The sequence below is a fragment of the Euleptes europaea genome, chromosome 3 (assembly GCF_029931775.1).
Source record: "Euleptes europaea isolate rEulEur1 chromosome 3, rEulEur1.hap1, whole genome shotgun sequence".
Lineage (NCBI taxonomy): Eukaryota > Metazoa > Chordata > Lepidosauria > Squamata > Sphaerodactylidae > Euleptes > Euleptes europaea.
In genome coordinates this window covers 87,527,662-87,544,996 of record NC_079314.1, presented here as the reverse complement: position 1 = coordinate 87,544,996, position 17,335 = coordinate 87,527,662, and the positions used below count along the sequence as shown (strand labels likewise).

Genomic DNA, 17,335 nt, shown 5'->3' with positions numbered 1-17,335 from the left:
ATGCATTTGTCTGTATGCATTTGCTCTGTGTTACACACAGAATGGAAAGCGACACCACATGGTGCTCCTGCAGTTGCAGCCTTAATTGTTGTGTGGGCTGGTGACTCTCTAGATCAGGGGTGGGGAACCTCTGGCCCGTGGGCCGCATCCGGCCCGCGAGGCCATTTTGTCTGGCCCCCGGCCCGCCTGCCAAGGCCTGGAGCTCCATGGCCCACCTGCCGAGACCGGGAGCTAGCTATTGCTAGCCAGGCCCTTCTCCCGGCGCTTCGGGCTTTGCAGGGAGGCAGGAGAGCATGCTAAAAAAAACTAAAAGCTGATTGGGTGACTGTCGGGGCATTTCCCCCAAGTCTCCCTGCTTCCTGTTCCTGGAGAGAAAGTTGTTGGGGGCACCCGAATCTCCTGCCGCTCTCCCCGGCCTGCGCCCTGGCGGCGGTGGCACATTTTAAAGTTGTTGGGGGCACCCGAATCTCCTGCCCCTCTCCCCCACTCTCGTTGCCCTGCCGATGGCCGCGCTGCACCCTCCGCTGGCTCGGTGGGCTCCGACGCAGCTTTCCCCTCACTCTCCCCTGAGGCCAAGGTACGTGCGTGTGTGTGTGTGCGCAAAGGCAGGGGAAGCCTCGGAGGTTTCTCCCCCATCGCTCCCAGCCACCCGTGCAGCTGGGGGCTGGCTGGCTGGCTTGTGTGTGTGTGTCGCGCGCGCACACACACACAAAGGCGGGGGAAGCCACGGAGGTTTTACGTGTGATTCAAAGTGGTTAGAGTAGGATTGCCAGACAGTTTTATCTTGGTTCCCAAATGTTCTGCTTGTAGTCCTTGCCTATGTGGTGGATTCAGATGAACAACTGAGCTGATGACAGAGGCTGTTAGCCTTCTTCCAAAAAGCTTAGAACAGCCTATATGGTTCTCATATTTTCCCCTCACAGAAACCGTCTGAAACCGTTTTTTCAGTATTTACATTTTTTCAACATTTCATTGTTATGCAATGCTTTGATTCTTTGGAAATCCACTCTACCATTCCATTATTATTGTGTGGCATATATGAACCAAGAATCTGGATTTCCTGTTTCCTAATTTCCTAGATTGATTGAAATACCGTGAAGGAGGATAATTTGAAGAGTGCTATAAAATGTTCCGTGTTTCTTCACAATATTATTTTTAGAATTTCTTTTCTCTTTAAGTTACTCTTTCCCTCTGTATTTCATTCTTCAGTCTGGTTTTTTAGCAATGTCAGGGAATCTGCTGCTCTCTGAATCCCGAAGAGCCAAAGTCTGCTCTGCTTATGAGAACCATGCTGCAACACCCAGTCCTCCCAGCTACAGTGTCTGTTTGCATTAGATAACATAATCTGGGATAGGGAGCAGGCACCCAATGTGTGAACACACACAGCAATTTATCAGCAGTTAATATAGGCAGAACACCTGCAGACAAATGGAAAATTCATTGCATATATTCATACACTTCTAGAAAATTGGGAATTTTTACAGTTAGAAAAGCAACCCACATACAAAAAACAGTAGACTCTAAGGCTATTTTGTGGTACAGATCTTTGCTGCTCCTTCACACAGGTTCGTCACTACTTCGGTCCTCCTGCTGGCTAGTACACCATGAGCCCTTTCAACCATTATACCAACTCACATAAAATAAACTTTACTGGACCAAACTGAGATTCCACCTAGCTCAGCATCCTGCTTTTCAGTATGGGCCACACAGATAATTCTAGGACAATCAGAAGCAGGGTATATGGGCAGCTGTGTTCCCCTTTTGTTTGGTTTTCAGAAACACACTTCCCTTGAACACAGAGGAACCTTGGAACTCACTGATAATAGCTTTTAGTATACCTTTCTTTCAGAGCCTCTGACAATCCATTTAATTGGATGACATCTATACCTTGCACAGTTTTATAAGTCTCTATCATGCCCAAGTTTATTCATTTTAAGGCCAATTTTAGGGCGCCTAGCTTTATTTTCGAATGAATTATGCCTGCCACAGATGAATGGATAAACACATCTTTTTATCAGAGTCCCTATTTTCTCCCTAATGGAAATCCAAAGTGGTTTATGATGTTCTCCTTTCCTCCATTTTATCCTCACGAAAATCCTGTGAGGTAGGTTAGGCTGACAGTGTGTGACTGGCCCAAGGTCACCCAGCAGAGTGGAGATTCAGTCTCCCAGATTCTAGTCCTAACCATTATACATTGTCTCTTAAACAACCCACCAAAATGTGGTTCATTCATAGGCATCTCTCCACTCATATGTCAACTGGCATAAACCTGAGTTTAAGCTTATATGTTTGTTATCTCTTTCTTTACCTCCAGCCTCTCACAGTCTTTGAGGCCCGCTTCCCGAGTGCAGCTGGAGATCTGCTTGACCTAATTCCTTCCTTATTCTCACATTCACCAGAGATGGACTATAATGTTTTACTAGGAGGCCGTGTTAGATACCGATGGGATATGGGTCATTGCTCAGCTCTGATCAAGGTGAGCAAAAACAGTACTTGTTTTCTTTCTGCCTTTAGGAGTCACCACTTCTTCATTGTATTTGTGAACTCCATAGACAGGGATGAGCATTTTGATAGATGCTAATCAGAATTTGACCCAAACAGATGAAGTTCATTAATGTAGTTGTTATAAGTAACCTGAACAGGAAAAAGATAACTACATTAAGAAATAATGAGGGAATGTTGTTAATTTCCACCTCTGGCCAATTTCACTGCATCAGTTGCAAGTCCTTGGGATGCACCCCTTGAAATGAAAACATTCCTGTGATATATTTCAAGGGCTTGCAAACACAAGTGCCTGGGATGCCATGGGGAAATTTCTGGTGTGTGTTCTGAATGCTGTTTCTCAGCCTAAATGACAGCTGAGAGAAGATGTTTTGACACCTCCAATGGAAAATTTTCCTGTTGGATCCAAGGGACTTTTGTTTGCGTACATGGACCATGATAGAGCTGCCTGGCATCTTGGGGAGGCCCAGCTCCAGTCGAGATCCCTTAAGACCCACCTAACTAAGCTGTGCACCCCTGGCCTAAACAATCCTCCAGAATGTATGTAAATTGCCTCTGGCTGTTCTCTCCTATCACTGAAGTAGCCCTAAATACTCCTAGAGTAAATGCCAGGCATGTCCTAACCACAGTTGCTTCCGAACGATCTCAAGATGTTAGAGATAGGACAATAATTTGAATCAAGGTTCATCTAGTTAAGGACCAAACAGCAGATAACCTGTAGATATTTTACTGAAAAGGACGTTCTCAGAAACAACAAAATAGCACTAGAAAATATCCTTGGAGAGGAAAATTTGAATTTGTATATATAAATATTTATGCTGTGAACATGACAGTGTACAGTGGGTATTCTGACATGTAATTTAAGCATGTGCTTAAATAGTTACATACACACACACGAGAAAGAAAAGAATTCATTTAAAATACACTGGAGAGTTAGGATCCCATTATTAGATACTTTCAAATGAATAGTTGGAAATGTTGGTGAACAAAATTTAACAGGGAAAAATCAGACTTATTCAAGAATTTGACTGTTTTCATGTTTACCCCTTTAGAGAGACAAAATTAATTGGATTAGCTTTACAGTATCGTGAACAAAAACAAGAAGTTGATTGCAGCTGATTAGTACAGATTCTAGGTACAGCATTTCTCCCTCCCCCCTCTCTTTCCTAGGTCCTTCCTGGGTATGAGAACATACTCTTTGCTCATTCCAGCTGGTTCACATATGCAGCTACACTGAGAATATTTAAACATTGGGACTTCAAGATTGATAGTCCAGAGACAAGCTCAGGCCGTGCCTCTTTCAGCAGCTATCCAGGTAATTAGATGTGTGAATAGAGCTCCAAGCACAGTAGTTGTATCTGAATGTAGGAATCTGCTTGTGTGCTGGAGAGTCTTATGAAATTAAGTATTCTATATTCTATGTCCAGGACATTCTGATTAGATAGCACAGTTTCCAGGTGGATAGTCTGTCATAGCAAAATAAAACAGAAGTCCAGTTGCACCTTAAAGACTAACAACATTGAAGAGTTCAAGAAGAAATGGAAATTATATAATGCCTATGTTGTGTAGTTTATGTTTAAGCTGAACTGAAATTGTCTAACTAATATACAGATATAGAATATAGTGAATATAAATAAGTCGCTATAAGAAGATATGATATTCAGTATGATTTAATAATGGTTAGCCTTTGAAGACCAAATTATTGCATTTATTTTTGTGAGAAATAACTTAAAATGAAAAACAGTGAAATTTATGATAGAGTGTTATAAAAGTGGAGTATAGGGAAGATAGTGAGACTGTAGAAAGATCTGTATGTTCACCCAGTTACAAATGTACTTTGATTCATTGTTACGTTAATCTAGGTTGAGATATTAAAATGCATTTTGTATGGGGTTTTTTTGTTAGTTGTTTTTGTGTTATATGTTATTTTTTGTGAAAAATTAATAAAACTTTTTCAGGGGAAAAAATAAAAGACTAACAATATTTATTCCAGCATGGGCTTTCTGTCTTGAAAGCTCATACTAGAATAAATGTTAGTTTTTAAAGTGCTGCTGGACTTCTGCTTTATTTTACACTACAAAAATAGCCATTGATTTAGCAGCCTCATTTTACTGTGTGTGGTCTGTACTTTTGTATACTAGACTCCTGTTCCTTGTGAATGATGAGCCCATGTCACAAACTGAATCACACAAACAGCCAAATTTATTTATCTAATTTTTCCATAACATTTCTATCTTGCCTTATCTCATTGCACTGTGGGTGGCCAATTTAGGAAAGTGACTGTCCTTTGCTGTCTCTCCTTCCTGCTTTTGCAGGAGCTGCTGACTTAGGCTTTAATGCCCATCTAGAGAGAAATGTGCTCACTTCTGGGCTTAGACCATGACACTCTATTTTTAGGGCTCAATGGCAAAGGGACAGGACTCCAGAACAAGTTTGGACCAGTAAGACTGAGGTGACAATATGGTAGAATAATCACATATAATTTATTTGAGGGGAAATAATATTCATGTATTTTATACACTGGATGCTAAGAAGATAAGAACATGTAGCTATTCCCATAGTCTAAAAATATACCTGTATTATGCAGTGTACAACTCGAGGTAGAAATGGCAAAGGGAAAACAGAAAAGTCAGCAAGGAAAAGGATTTTACTTATGCTGTTCTGTGTGGCAAAGTCTTCTGGGAGGGCAGGCATCACAGTATCTGATGATCCTAATGAACCTCAGATAGGGTTGCCAACCTCCAGGTGGTGGCTGCAGCTCTCCCCCACTACTACTGATCTCCAGCCGATAGAGATCAGTTCACCTGGAGAAAATGGCCACTTTGGCAATTGGACTCTATGGCATTGAAGTCCCTCCCCTCTCCAAACTCTACCCTCCTCAAGCTCTGCCCCCAAAATCTCCAGGTAGTTCCCATCCCAGAGCTGGCAACCCTAACCTCAGACCTACACACAAGCCAGGGCTTTGGAGTTCCTCATGGAGTGTTGGACAGGGGAGCTAATCAGGGATTCAAGCAGGTGTGGACAATCATTTAAACAGATCTAAATAAAATAGCTTGTGGAGCAGATGAGTCAGAATCTGGGGAAATTCAGCAGTTGAGCACCTCAAGATCAAAAAGCTCAGAACACTTTAGGGAAGCTGGGGTGTTGAGATATAGAAAAAATAATAGAAACAAGAGTTTGGATTTCCCAGGCTTGGAAAGAGGTGGGGAAAGTTCAGGTGATGTCAAGAAGTAAGCTTTCTGATTGGTAAAGGTGGGAAGCTTGGGGCAGAGAGTGAGCTTTAATGCATTCTCAGTTTCCTCCAGTCCAGCTTCCTGTTTCTTAAGGGGTTTTTTCCAGTTCTGCATGCATTTTGCTCCCTCTAGTGGTCAATTCGATGTAACACTAGTTTTTATCAAGCATAGAAAGCTGCAGATTTAAATTTCAGGGAGAAACACTTCATTTAAAGCTGTGTGATGTCTCATCTGATATAATTGCATTTAAAAGCCATGAGGTTAGTCTGTCAGGTAGAGGTTGGGGAAGAGACCACAGTGGTCATACTTCACATCATGGTACTACTATTCAAATGTTATTTAAAATCCCATCCTCAATCCCCACCCTCAGAAGTGAGGTGGGTGGCGATTAGAGACAGCCTTTTCTATGGTGGTACAAGGGCCAGATCGACATTTTTTTGAAGGGGGCAAAAGTACAAATTGATGCCTCCCACATATTATATACATGTTTTTTTTCTTTATATAATCTGCTGTTGCCACCCCCTCTGCGTGCTGCCCAGGGTAGTGCCCCCTTTGCCCCCCTAGATCTGGCCCTGGGTGGCACCTCACTTTAGGAATGCCCTCCCCCTTGAGGCTTGCCTGGTGCCTCCATTTTTAGGTGCTGGACCAAAACACATCTTTTAGCCAGGCTTTTAATTAGGGGATTTACCTGCTTTTTTAAATGGTCTGTTTCTAGTCAGAGGTCTGTTTTATAGATGGTTTTTATGCTGCTTATGTCCAGTGTCTTGTTTTAAACGGGTTGTTGTTTTACATTGTTATATTATTTTAAGCGTAAGTCACCTTAAGCAGGACTCTGAAGAGGTGGCATAGAAATGTTCTAGATAAATACATATAATTTTTAAAATGAAATTTCGTATTACTGTCTATAATAATGGGACATGTTAGTTTGAAGTCGAAATTCAAAACATAAAGAGAGACATTCAGACTAAAGGTGATTAACTGTTAAATCTATAATTCTCACAAAGAGCACTTGGATTTGGTCTCGCAGAGAGGCTGTGTTTATTCAGCAAGCTGAATTTGCATTGTGCCCTCTGAATTACCAAGGAGTATTGTAGTGTTCGCCTCTGAGGAGGAATGTGCCATCTTTTTCCTTAGAGCCGTGGCACTCACAGTGCAGCTTGTGGAGAGCCACGTTTACATTTCTGTTAACGAAAAAAGCCACATGACTACTGTATATCCTGTGTACCACCCCATCAAACACACAATGCAATAATATATAACTATTAATATTAAATATATATAATCTTTTAAATTATAAGACTACCTCTGAGCCTGTAGGGTTGTCTCACCCCACTATTGTTAAGCCTTAGCTAACCCTTAGCTAGCCCTTGCGTGTCTGAGGTAAGGGAAAGGGCTTCCCACTCTGCCTTCTCACTCCCTCCTCAGCATGAGGCACAGCAGGTCAGGAAAGAGAGTGAGGCTAGCAAGACTTGTGGAGGACGGCCAGCCGGCCATGGAGAAAGGGGAGTAAAACCACCCCCACCCCCACTGGGGCCAGTGTTCTTATCCTGGGTGGTGGTAGTTTTATTCTCTTTTGTCTGGTCATCTTGCTCTCTTCTCAACAGCCACTCTAGTAATAGGATGACAACATGTGATACAGTAGATAGTGATAATTACCTCACCCAGCAACTGGAAGTATCTCTTAGCCAGCAACAAAGGATAGCAGAGATCCAAACCCAATTCTAGCACTGGAATAAACCTTAGCGCCAGCTCTGTCCCCATATCCCCTTTAGTGACATTATCACAACACCTGCCATACCACCTGCCATACCATTCACTTGCTCTCCTTCTAATGTGACACATGCTATTATGTCTTTCTGCAGTTTACGCTGGCACAACTGTCTCTACATAAGAAGCCACGATGAGGCTGTCACAATCCCCAATCCAGGCCTTTCACATTTTATATTTAAGCACCCTCATACAAGTCCCCCAGGCTGGATGGTTGTGAACCCCCTCACCCGCTTTTCTGATAAAAACCCAACACACTTAAGTTTGTTTGATTTGTAAGCATGACACGTCATGCCTTCCCACTAATAGTAGATGACACATTTACTTGAGCTGGGAGATGATCTGGTTATAAAGTATGTTCTCTAAGAGGCTCAGACTTGGAATCAATAACTAGACAAACATTAACACTTCATTGTTTTTTATAGGAGCAGCACTCAAACCCTGCCTGTCTAAACAATAAAGTCCCCTTTGGATTCCGTGCCTATTCCAGTGTACCTCCTATTCCCTCTCCTTCCAAAAAGCCAACTCGCCTTTTTTCAGATTGCTGTTGGATGTTAAACTACCTCAGGTCCCCCACCCCCAAAAAAACTTCCACATTCAATTCAGCCTTTAAAATTTGAGTGGCTGAATGGGGAAGAAAAGAGAGTGGGATCTTCTGTTTGTGACAGACATTAAAAACAGAAACATTTGTAAACCAGTGGGGAGCATGTTGGCCTCCCTGGATCTTCCATGACAGACTTAACAATCATCATATTTCAATAATAAACATTGCAAAGGTTACCAGCATGAAGCCCTCCTGAACTGGAGTCCATATGTAGATATAACACTATCAGAGATGGCCTAAAGAACCATGATCCCTCTCTAGATATGTGTACACACTGTTCATCTTGCTTTGCCAAGTTGTCATAATGTGAGAGTGGTCTTTACCTGCTCTGATTGGATCATTCACTGTTTGGATTGGCTCTGGTTTTCATTTGCACTCTGCATAGTAACATAACACTTACCGTATTTCTTGGAGTGCTTAGTAACATGCACACAGGCAGCGTTTGATCATTTCTTTATTTTTCTGCCAAGTAAGGGCATTGTAGGAGCCCCGTAGTGCAGAGTGTTAAGCTGCAGTACTGCAGTCAAAAGCTCTGCTCATGACCTGAGTTTGATCCCAATGGAAGTCAGTTTCAGGTAGCCGGCTCAAGGTCGACTCAGCCTTCCATCCTTCCGAGGTCGGTGAAATGAGTACCCAGCTTGCTGGGGGTAAAGGGAAGATGGCTGGGGAAGGCACTGGCAAACCACCCCGCAAAACAAAGTCTGCCTTGGAAACGTCAGGATGTGATGTCACCCATGGGTCAGGAATGGCCCGGTGCTTGCACAGGGGACCTTTACCTTTTTAAGGGCATTGCACCTGAGGAATGGCTCTAGCTTATGAAAACTGCCACAGTCAATCTGTTAGTCTTTATGGTACCACAAGACTCTTATTGTTTCTTAGTGCTGCAACAGATTGACAAGGCTTCTGTTCTGGAATTCAGAAGTAACGTGTATAAAAAGTAATCAGTGCATGCCAGTGTGATGTAATGGTTAAGCGTTGGACTATGAACTGGGACACCCAGATTCAAATACCCATTCTGCTATGCAGCCACAGTGTTAAAGTCACGCTGGGGGAGCTTTAAAGTGACCTGCTAGAGTACTTTATGCAGGCTTTGTAGCTTTGTACTGTTGTAGCCTTCCCAGATTTTGTCTTACTGCTCTCCGTGCTGCATTGTAAACATAAATATCTGTTCTTGGGATTAGGCACTGTATTTTATTATAGTTTGTGCTTGCATCATTTCCAGCTCAGGCAGTTTAATTTCTGATCAAGTCTGGCCCACTGGGGCCTGTTTGAAATACTGTCACCACTAATTAAAAAGGCTGTGATGAATGAGGTTGCAAGCCCAGAGTATTCCCTGCCACATTTGCTGAGTGGCATGCTGGCTTGTCTTCAGAAGATGCAATCAGAAGCACTTTTGTTAGCTTTGCTAGAATGATGGGGCTCATTCAAGATTGTTTGGGAGTTGCTGATAACCGAGAGAGAAAATGGCTTACAGATGAAAGTAGCTATACGTATAAAGAGGCAATTTAAATTACATCAAATTCTCATAAAACCCGTGCATATGGAACACAACACAAAGCTGATCGAGCAGAACTTCATACAGCTGCTGATGCCTGTAGTTTTTATTTCTGTTTGAGTGCCTTTCCTTGTTGATAACCAAATTTTTCCCACTGTTTTCCAGAATTCATTTCTGTATCAGTGATACAGAGGCAGACTCCAGAGGGGGAACCTGATTAGGGTATTGAAGCCAAATCTAGTAAATGTGCACACCTAGAAACTGTTACATGGATATTTTCTGGTTTGGCTCAATTATTATGTGCTTACTATGTTTAGATATCTCTGGAAGATTACAGGTCATGTTCAAGGTCAATTAAAAAGTCCGTGGTGATAGTGGTGCTCAGAATGGAAGAGGATTCAGGCTTCTGTGTTTAACCAAAATATAGTTCTTTATTAATCGTTTCTTTTTAACTGATATGTTTCAGTGCTTCATGGGTGGGCCACAGGAGTTTAACTGTGCACTTTAGCCCGATGAAAGGCACATAATGCCAGTAATTGTGGATGTATCTAATGGCAATGGGCGGTATTCTGCACTGGAAGGGAGGCTAGACAGCTGCTGCTGCTTAAAGGTTAGAATCTTGCTTATCCTTAGCAATGTGGATGAAACTCCATTGTCTTAAGTGAGTTGCCCTTATAAGGAGCGCTGCCCTTGATCTTCTCCCAGTAAGGATCAGAGAAATCTCTCCCCAACCTCAGATGCTCTCATGGTCTGCTGGCCTGGCTGCCTCTCCTTCTGCAAGGTACCTCTTGTGCGCTCTTAAATTGATCACAAATTATATGAATAAATTATATCCTCACAGATTGAGAATACAAGGCTATTATTGTTTTTTATGCTGGAAATAAGAACTAAAAAGTAGTGAATAACAAGCATTTTTAAAAAAATTGTATACAGGTACTTTGGCATCCATGGATGACTATTACATACTCAACAGCGGCTTAATAATGTTGCAGACCACAAACAGCGTTTTCAACCAGTCTCTGTTTAGACAAGTGGTGCCCGAGAGTCTCTTCGCATGGCAGAGAGTCCGTCTTGCCAACATGATGGCAGACTCTGGAAAAACTTGGGCTCAGACGTTTGCAAAGCATAACTCTGGTTGGTATTATAAAGGTGAAACCTGTTATATATTATTCTCTAAAAATAGTGCAGGTTTAATTGTCTCTTCCCTGTCCCCTAGGTACCTATAATAACCAGTATATGGTCTTGGATACAAACAAGATCACATTGCAAAAGGGCATTGATGATGGAGCTCTCTACATCATTGAACAAATCCCAAAACACGTGGAATACTCTGATCAGACAAATATTCTCCGTAAAGGTAAGACCTGTTGATATTTTTCCCCAGTTTTGCTTTCTGGTGAGAATTGGAAATGATGAAGGTAGCATGTTAGTGTGTGAAGCCTCGACCCCTTGCTCGCGCCCTCTGCCAGGTCTTCCTGGAAATGCTCCTGATCCAGCTCTGCTTCTTTGGCCTCAGACTGAGATGAGGAGGTCGAAGTTGAGCCTCCACTTTCCCTGGCTACTGAGTTCCCCGTCCTGGGTGAACTTTGTAGCCTCCTTCCTCCCTGGCCTCAGTGTCTCTACTGGATTTAGGTTGGCTCTACCCCTCAAACTTCCCCAGTCTGCCTCAGCCCCACCTCCTGGGAGGTCATAGAAGGCCTCCCTTTCATTTGAGCCTTCTTGGCTCTACTCCCCACCCCCCTCCTGATGAGGCCAGGCCATGTGACCTGCTCCTGGCCCCATCCTCACCCCGCCACCGGTCAGTTGTTTGGCAACTGCCTGACTGCTGTCTTCAGCCGCTCCTTTCCTGGGCTACTGTGTTTTCTTGCCGGCACCCCCGAGAGTCTTCCAGTGGCCAGGTGAGTCAGCAGAGTCGCTTTGTGTTGGGGGAAGGGGATCTTGGCTGTTGGCCCTTGCAAGACTGTTCTCCCCCACCTCCCACCCCCCATAGGGAAGTGTCACAGCTCCAGGGTTTCAGGCAGCAGGGAAAGTCCCGTGCCAGCATGCTCTGCAAGTGTCAGCCAAGGGCCAGCATCAAGGGTTAGCATGGTTGGGTACATGCCAAGGCCCTCAGACTGGCAGAGGCCTGCTGCTGATGCCAGGCCAATCAAGTGCCTGACAGCAGTGGAGGGAGAAGAGTAGAAGAGAACTGTGCATAGTGCTGCTTTCTCCAGGCACACCTCTCATCAGGAAATGGGAGGGAGGGGGAGTCACCGCATTTAGAAGATGAACCTGAAATCTTTCACACTCCTTTTAGACCCAGTGGGACCACCAGTATCAAAAGGACTATGAAAAAATCTCACTCCATACCTTCTAGCATTGTGATGTTGGGGGGGGGGGGGAGAAGCACAATGAGGGGACTGTGGGCACCCTGTAGCTGGCTCTGATTCAGCTTGTCCAAACCCTGCTTTTATGGCTGTTGATCTATGTGTTGCTGCCAATCTCGGCCCCATTTCCGAGATCTTCATGGGAATGAGAGAGAGTTCTCTGGACAGCATGGCATCTCTATGAAATTCAGACCTTTGAAGCAATGTAAGTGGTGTGCAAATCACTACATCTATTCAATTTGCAGGATACTGGCCTTCTTACAACATACCTTTCCATGAAACTATCTATAATATGAGTGGATATAAAGCGTATGTTAAAAAATATGGCTTGGATTTTTCATATGACTTGGCTCCCAGAGCAAAAATCTTCCGGCGGGACCAGGGGTCAGTGACAGACCTGGAAACCATGAAGCGCATAATGAGATACAACAGTATGTAATTTTTCTCTTTATTATTTTTAACACACACACCGTCCTCACAACATGACAAGGCTTGTTTCAAAGCACTTGACTATCACGGTCTGTACCTGCAGACACTTCAGGTACTGTCCAAAAAATTGCAATAGAAATTTGGTTATTCTCTGCTGCTATGTTGTTGAACATAGCTGGAACAAGATTTTTTTTCCTGAAGGTTAAATACCTTTAAATTGATACAATTTTTCACTCCTTTGAGAGAGATTGGAGCCAAAATCCCACTAAAAATTAGTTGCTTCCTAAAATCAGACCAAGAGCTCATCAAACCTTCCTGCTTCTGAGGAAATAACCTGCGTCATTCAATTTCTTTAGATCTTGAAATGATGAAAATAAATCCCAGTGAATCTTGAAAACCTTGCAACCACGTCTATAAATATCTAGCCTGCTGAGCCAGCGAGGTGTAGTGATTAAGAGCGGTGGACTCTAATCTGGAGAACCAGTCTTGATTCCCCACTCCTCCACATGAAGCCTGCTGGGTGACCTTGGGCCAGTCACAGTTCCCTCAGAACTCTCTCAGCCCATGCGGAGGCAGGCAATGGCAAACCACCTCCGAATGTTCTCTTGCCTTGAAAACTCTGCACAGGGTTGCCATAAGTCAACCCCTTCCCCAGTTGATGTCATTTTTAAGACAGGGCAGCAGTGGGGTTGAAGAGTTTCTTTGAAGCACCAGGCAGGTGGTTGTACATACTGTTATCTGCCAAAGGCAAGAAAAGGGATCCTTCCTTCACAGAGATGCACCTGATTAGTTTTTTTTTCTTCTGAACTAAGGTTGGAACTTTCAAGGAAGACGAAAGGGTTCCCAAGCCCATGTTTTCCTCATAATTTTAATGCAGGCACTGGGATCAGGCCAGAAAGATGCTCAACCCTTCTCCTATCCAGATTCTTTCCTACAAAAATGTCCCTTTCCACTGGGTCACTTTTACACGTCTGTTTCCCCAGCTCAGTTCCAAAACTGGAAATAATCCTGGCAAGTGCTTTGCTCCTGCATTGGCATTTGCAGCACATATGGGTTTTGAAACAGGTTAGGGTGGAATGTCCATTCTTTCACCAAACTTTATCAAAACTTTATGCCAGGATTAAGTGTTGGTCACGTTTCACCTGATATTTTATGTATTTATTTATGCTTTGATTTCTATCCTGCCTCTATCCCTGGCCGAAGCCGGGCTCAGGGCAGCTAACATCATTAATATGTCACAATGTAACAATATATAATATATAACAATATAATAAAACCATAAAATATAACAACCTAAAATTATTAAATCACTTCCGATAATTAATCAATTCTAGTAGATAACCAAGTGGCGCACCATTTGAGAGCAGGGCCGCAGCGAGGCCAGCAACACAATCAGGCCCCCCAGTTCAGTTTGGTTATAACCTAAGGGGGGGAGTAGGGAGATCAGATCTGATGAAATCATTGCTGTTCTCAACTATAGGCCTGGCGGAACATCTCAATTCTGCAGGCCTTGTGGAACTCTTAAAGATCCTGCAGGGCCCTGGTCTCACTGGGGAGAGAATCCTACCAGGCGGGCGCCAGGGCTGAGAAAGCCCTGCCCCTAGTTGAGGACAGCCGGGTGCTCTTTGGGCTGGGGACCACCAGTAGATCGTCATTAGCAGAGCTTAATGCACTCTGGGGGGTGTACCAGGAGAAGCGGTCCCACAAGTAAGATGGTCCCAGAACGTGTCTTTAAAGATAAAACCAGCACCTTGAACTTGATCTGGTGCTACACCCGGAGCCAGTGCAGTTGGCGGAGCACTGGCTGAATGTGGGACCTCAGTGGTTAAAGTATGTTTAAGGTGTAAAGCAATTATCCCCCCCAATTAAAGAAAGGAGGCAGTCCTTTGCTGTGAATGGCTTTGTCTAGAATGACTCAACTGTTCTGTTCCTTCTACTTTGTAGACTACAAGAAAGATCCCTATGCAAGGCACAATCCCTGTAATACCATTTGCTGCCGGCAAGACTTAAACCTCAGATATCCAACTCCAGCTGGGTGCTATGACTCTAAGGTAAAGACTCCAAGATGAACTGGTCTACTGGAAATGCCATTTGGGATGAAGTTGGGGGCGTGGGGAGCAAAAACGTATTCCTATTTTTTCTTTCTGTTTTACATACCCCCTGGCATACTATTATATGCATCTGGAATTATGGGTGCCAGCAGTCCAATAAATTCACAGCTGGGTAACTTGTCTATTTAAAAAAAAAAATTCTCGGAATTGGGTGAGGGATTTAGAGTAATTCACCAGTCCACAAGCCAGGCACACTTAGAACTGTTAGTGCTGTTAGAACTGGACATAAGACCTTAGTTTGTATTAGGTTGTGTAAGTCTGGCCACTTGAGAACTGCTACAGTTTCATGTTACAACCACTGCTGATTATAACATCTTCATGCTTAACCTTTGCCTTAGGGAAGCCTGTGCCAGCACAGTCACAAGGGTTAAACTCCATGACGCCTGCCGGTCTTCTCTCATGAAATTTCTTCTCCTCTGTCCTGTAATATGAACCTTGCCCTGCCTAAGCAGCAAGGTCAAGAGAAGCTGTAAAAATATCCTGACTGGTTGCCTGGATGCGTTAGTGATCCATCAGTTAGCTTTTGAAATGGGGTAGTAAACAGTCATAAAATGTCAGGTGTTGGCCTTCGTTAGATAGTCACAACAGTCTGCTTGACCTATCTGTTTGCCTTCACGTACACAATTCCCTCTTTCGCTCTCTGATCCCATTCCATCTTTTTGCACACAAACACTTTGTATGATCAGGGCCTGACGGAAACATTTTAGTTCCTGAGGGCAGAACTAAAGAAAAACTTGGGAATTTCATGATATTTTTCCTGTAAATTTCAGGGCCCTGATTTCCTCCAGGGGAACTTATTTTTATTTATTATTTCAACTTACTACCCTGCCCTCCCTGGTCAAGATCAGTTATAATTCTGGGAGAACTCCAGGTCCCACCTGGAGGTTGGTAACCTACTTGGTACTCCTGTTTGCCCTTTTGGGCAAGCATTGGTTTGCTCCAGCAGGGCAAATGGTGCCTCCATGGGGCTGCTTCACGTTTGGAAAGCAGTGTATGCATTTGGTCCCAAGCAGAGTTGGACCCCTGCATACCTGATTGTTACAACAAAATGCTCTGGGTTCCTTTTACTTGGTGGCATATACAGACCTGAGACCCAGATACTCTACCATGGAAGCTTGCTGGGTGACCTTGGGCCAGTCAACACTGTCAGCCTAACTTACTTCACAGGCTTGTTGTGAGGGTAAAATGGAGGACAGGAGAATGTTCTAAGCTGCTTTGGGTCCACTTTGGGGAGAAAAGCGGTGTATAGATTAAGTAAATAAATAAATCTATTCCATACCAGAAGGCCCTACAGCTCTAGCATCCTGTACACTAAAATGTAAATATTTCCAGAAGACATAGCAATACTCCAAAAGGGAGGACGTCTAAGCACCTGCAGCAGTCGGTTCACACAGTGGCCAACCAGGTGCCTCTAGGAAGCCCACAAACAAGACGACTGCAGCAGATCAGGCCAGAAGCCAGGAAATATTTACCAGCCCTTGCAAAATGTGTCTGATTACTTGTCTAAAGGGGGTGGGATGTCTCACCTTCCAACAAGCCTTCTGTGTCACGGTTCAAAACGTAATGTTCTATTTTCCAATAGAATTGTGACTGAGTGAGTCTAGAGCAGTGGTTCCCAAACTTTTTGAGCCACTGTCCCCTTGGTTTCATAAACTCAACCCCAGCACCCACAACCCTATCCTATAAAAAACATTATTCAAAATAGGGGTTTGCATGACTCACTAAAGAAGATAATAACAATAAAAGTTCAAAACGGTAACAATTAATTGCACATCTGTTCAAAATCAAAATAAAACTTTTTAGTTGAAATTTATTCAACAAAACTGAACTTGATCCAATGGTACCAGTTCTTCAAAGTCTGGAAGAAAATTTTGACAGTTTCCACCAAATTTGCCAGCATGGTGCCGTAGCTTGATCTATTGTAAATTAGTGAACACCACAGTTGAAGGGGCCTACCTCTAGTGCCCCCCTGCTGCCCCCTTGCCTCTTAGTGCCCCCCTAGGTAATCCCACCGCCCCCGCCCCACCAGGGGGTGATACTGCCCACTTTGGGAACCACTGGTCTAGAGTCTAGGGGTACTGCCTGCCAGCGTGTTTGGTGAGGCAGACATTGGCAGGGCTAACATAACCCAGACTCAGGCTGCTGCTAGAGGGAGACAATTCTCTGTGTAGGTCTCACAGCTACTGTGAATGCAGAGGCCCTAATATAGCTATTACTGCTCCTTATTTATTTTAGTTGTGGAAGCATGAAAAGGTGATCTGTTTAACAGACTCTCACCAATTAGGAAAAGTGCAGGACTCATGCTGTTTTGGTGTAGTTTGAAGTGGGGGTCTCCTTTCCGCTGCACAGACAGGCGCATATGTATAATGGGGGAGGAAGGCTTCCCCTCAGCAACTGGTTGGGTGTAAACTATTCCCTTTTACAGGTATTGCCATTTTTGGCGAACCCTTTCCTCCCTGTCTGTTGGCCACCCTACTCGGGTGCCCTGAAGCTGCTGAGCAACGCACAGCCTGCTTTCACACACACTTTAATCAAAGAGAAGGGGATGGAGGGCAGTTGGCAAGGCTACTTGGTAGGGTTGAGTCACAGCCTCTCTATTTTCAAAACTGAAGCAGTAGGCATGATGCAACCCCCAATGAAGTCCATACACTCGCTAACCCTTTTCTCTTCTGCTGACCTCCCCATGCCTCTCACAATTTCCTCATACCTTCAGGCAGTTTCTATTATCCCCTACTCCGGATTCCCTAAGATTGTATTGCAATTTCTCTCCTCCACATCCTTGTCGAACATCTCTCATGGTTCTGCAGAATAACACAATTTTTAAAAAA

General features: G+C 43.8%; 1 protein-coding gene across 1 annotated transcript in view; it reads left to right on the top strand.

Moving 5' to 3' along the window:
- The window catches only part of PLBD1 (phospholipase B domain containing 1), a 34,459-nt gene that overhangs the window by 16,077 nt on the left and 1,047 nt on the right, over window positions 1-17,335 (top strand). The window contains exons 5-10 of the mRNA XM_056846541.1: window positions 2,315-2,476; window positions 3,673-3,817; window positions 10,535-10,735; window positions 10,818-10,958; window positions 12,213-12,398; window positions 14,341-14,447. Of these exons, the coding sequence (XP_056702519.1) occupies window positions 2,315-2,476; window positions 3,673-3,817; window positions 10,535-10,735; window positions 10,818-10,958; window positions 12,213-12,398; window positions 14,341-14,447 (942 nt within the window). The remainder of the gene's footprint in view (window positions 1-2,314; window positions 2,477-3,672; window positions 3,818-10,534; window positions 10,736-10,817; window positions 10,959-12,212; window positions 12,399-14,340; window positions 14,448-17,335) is intronic.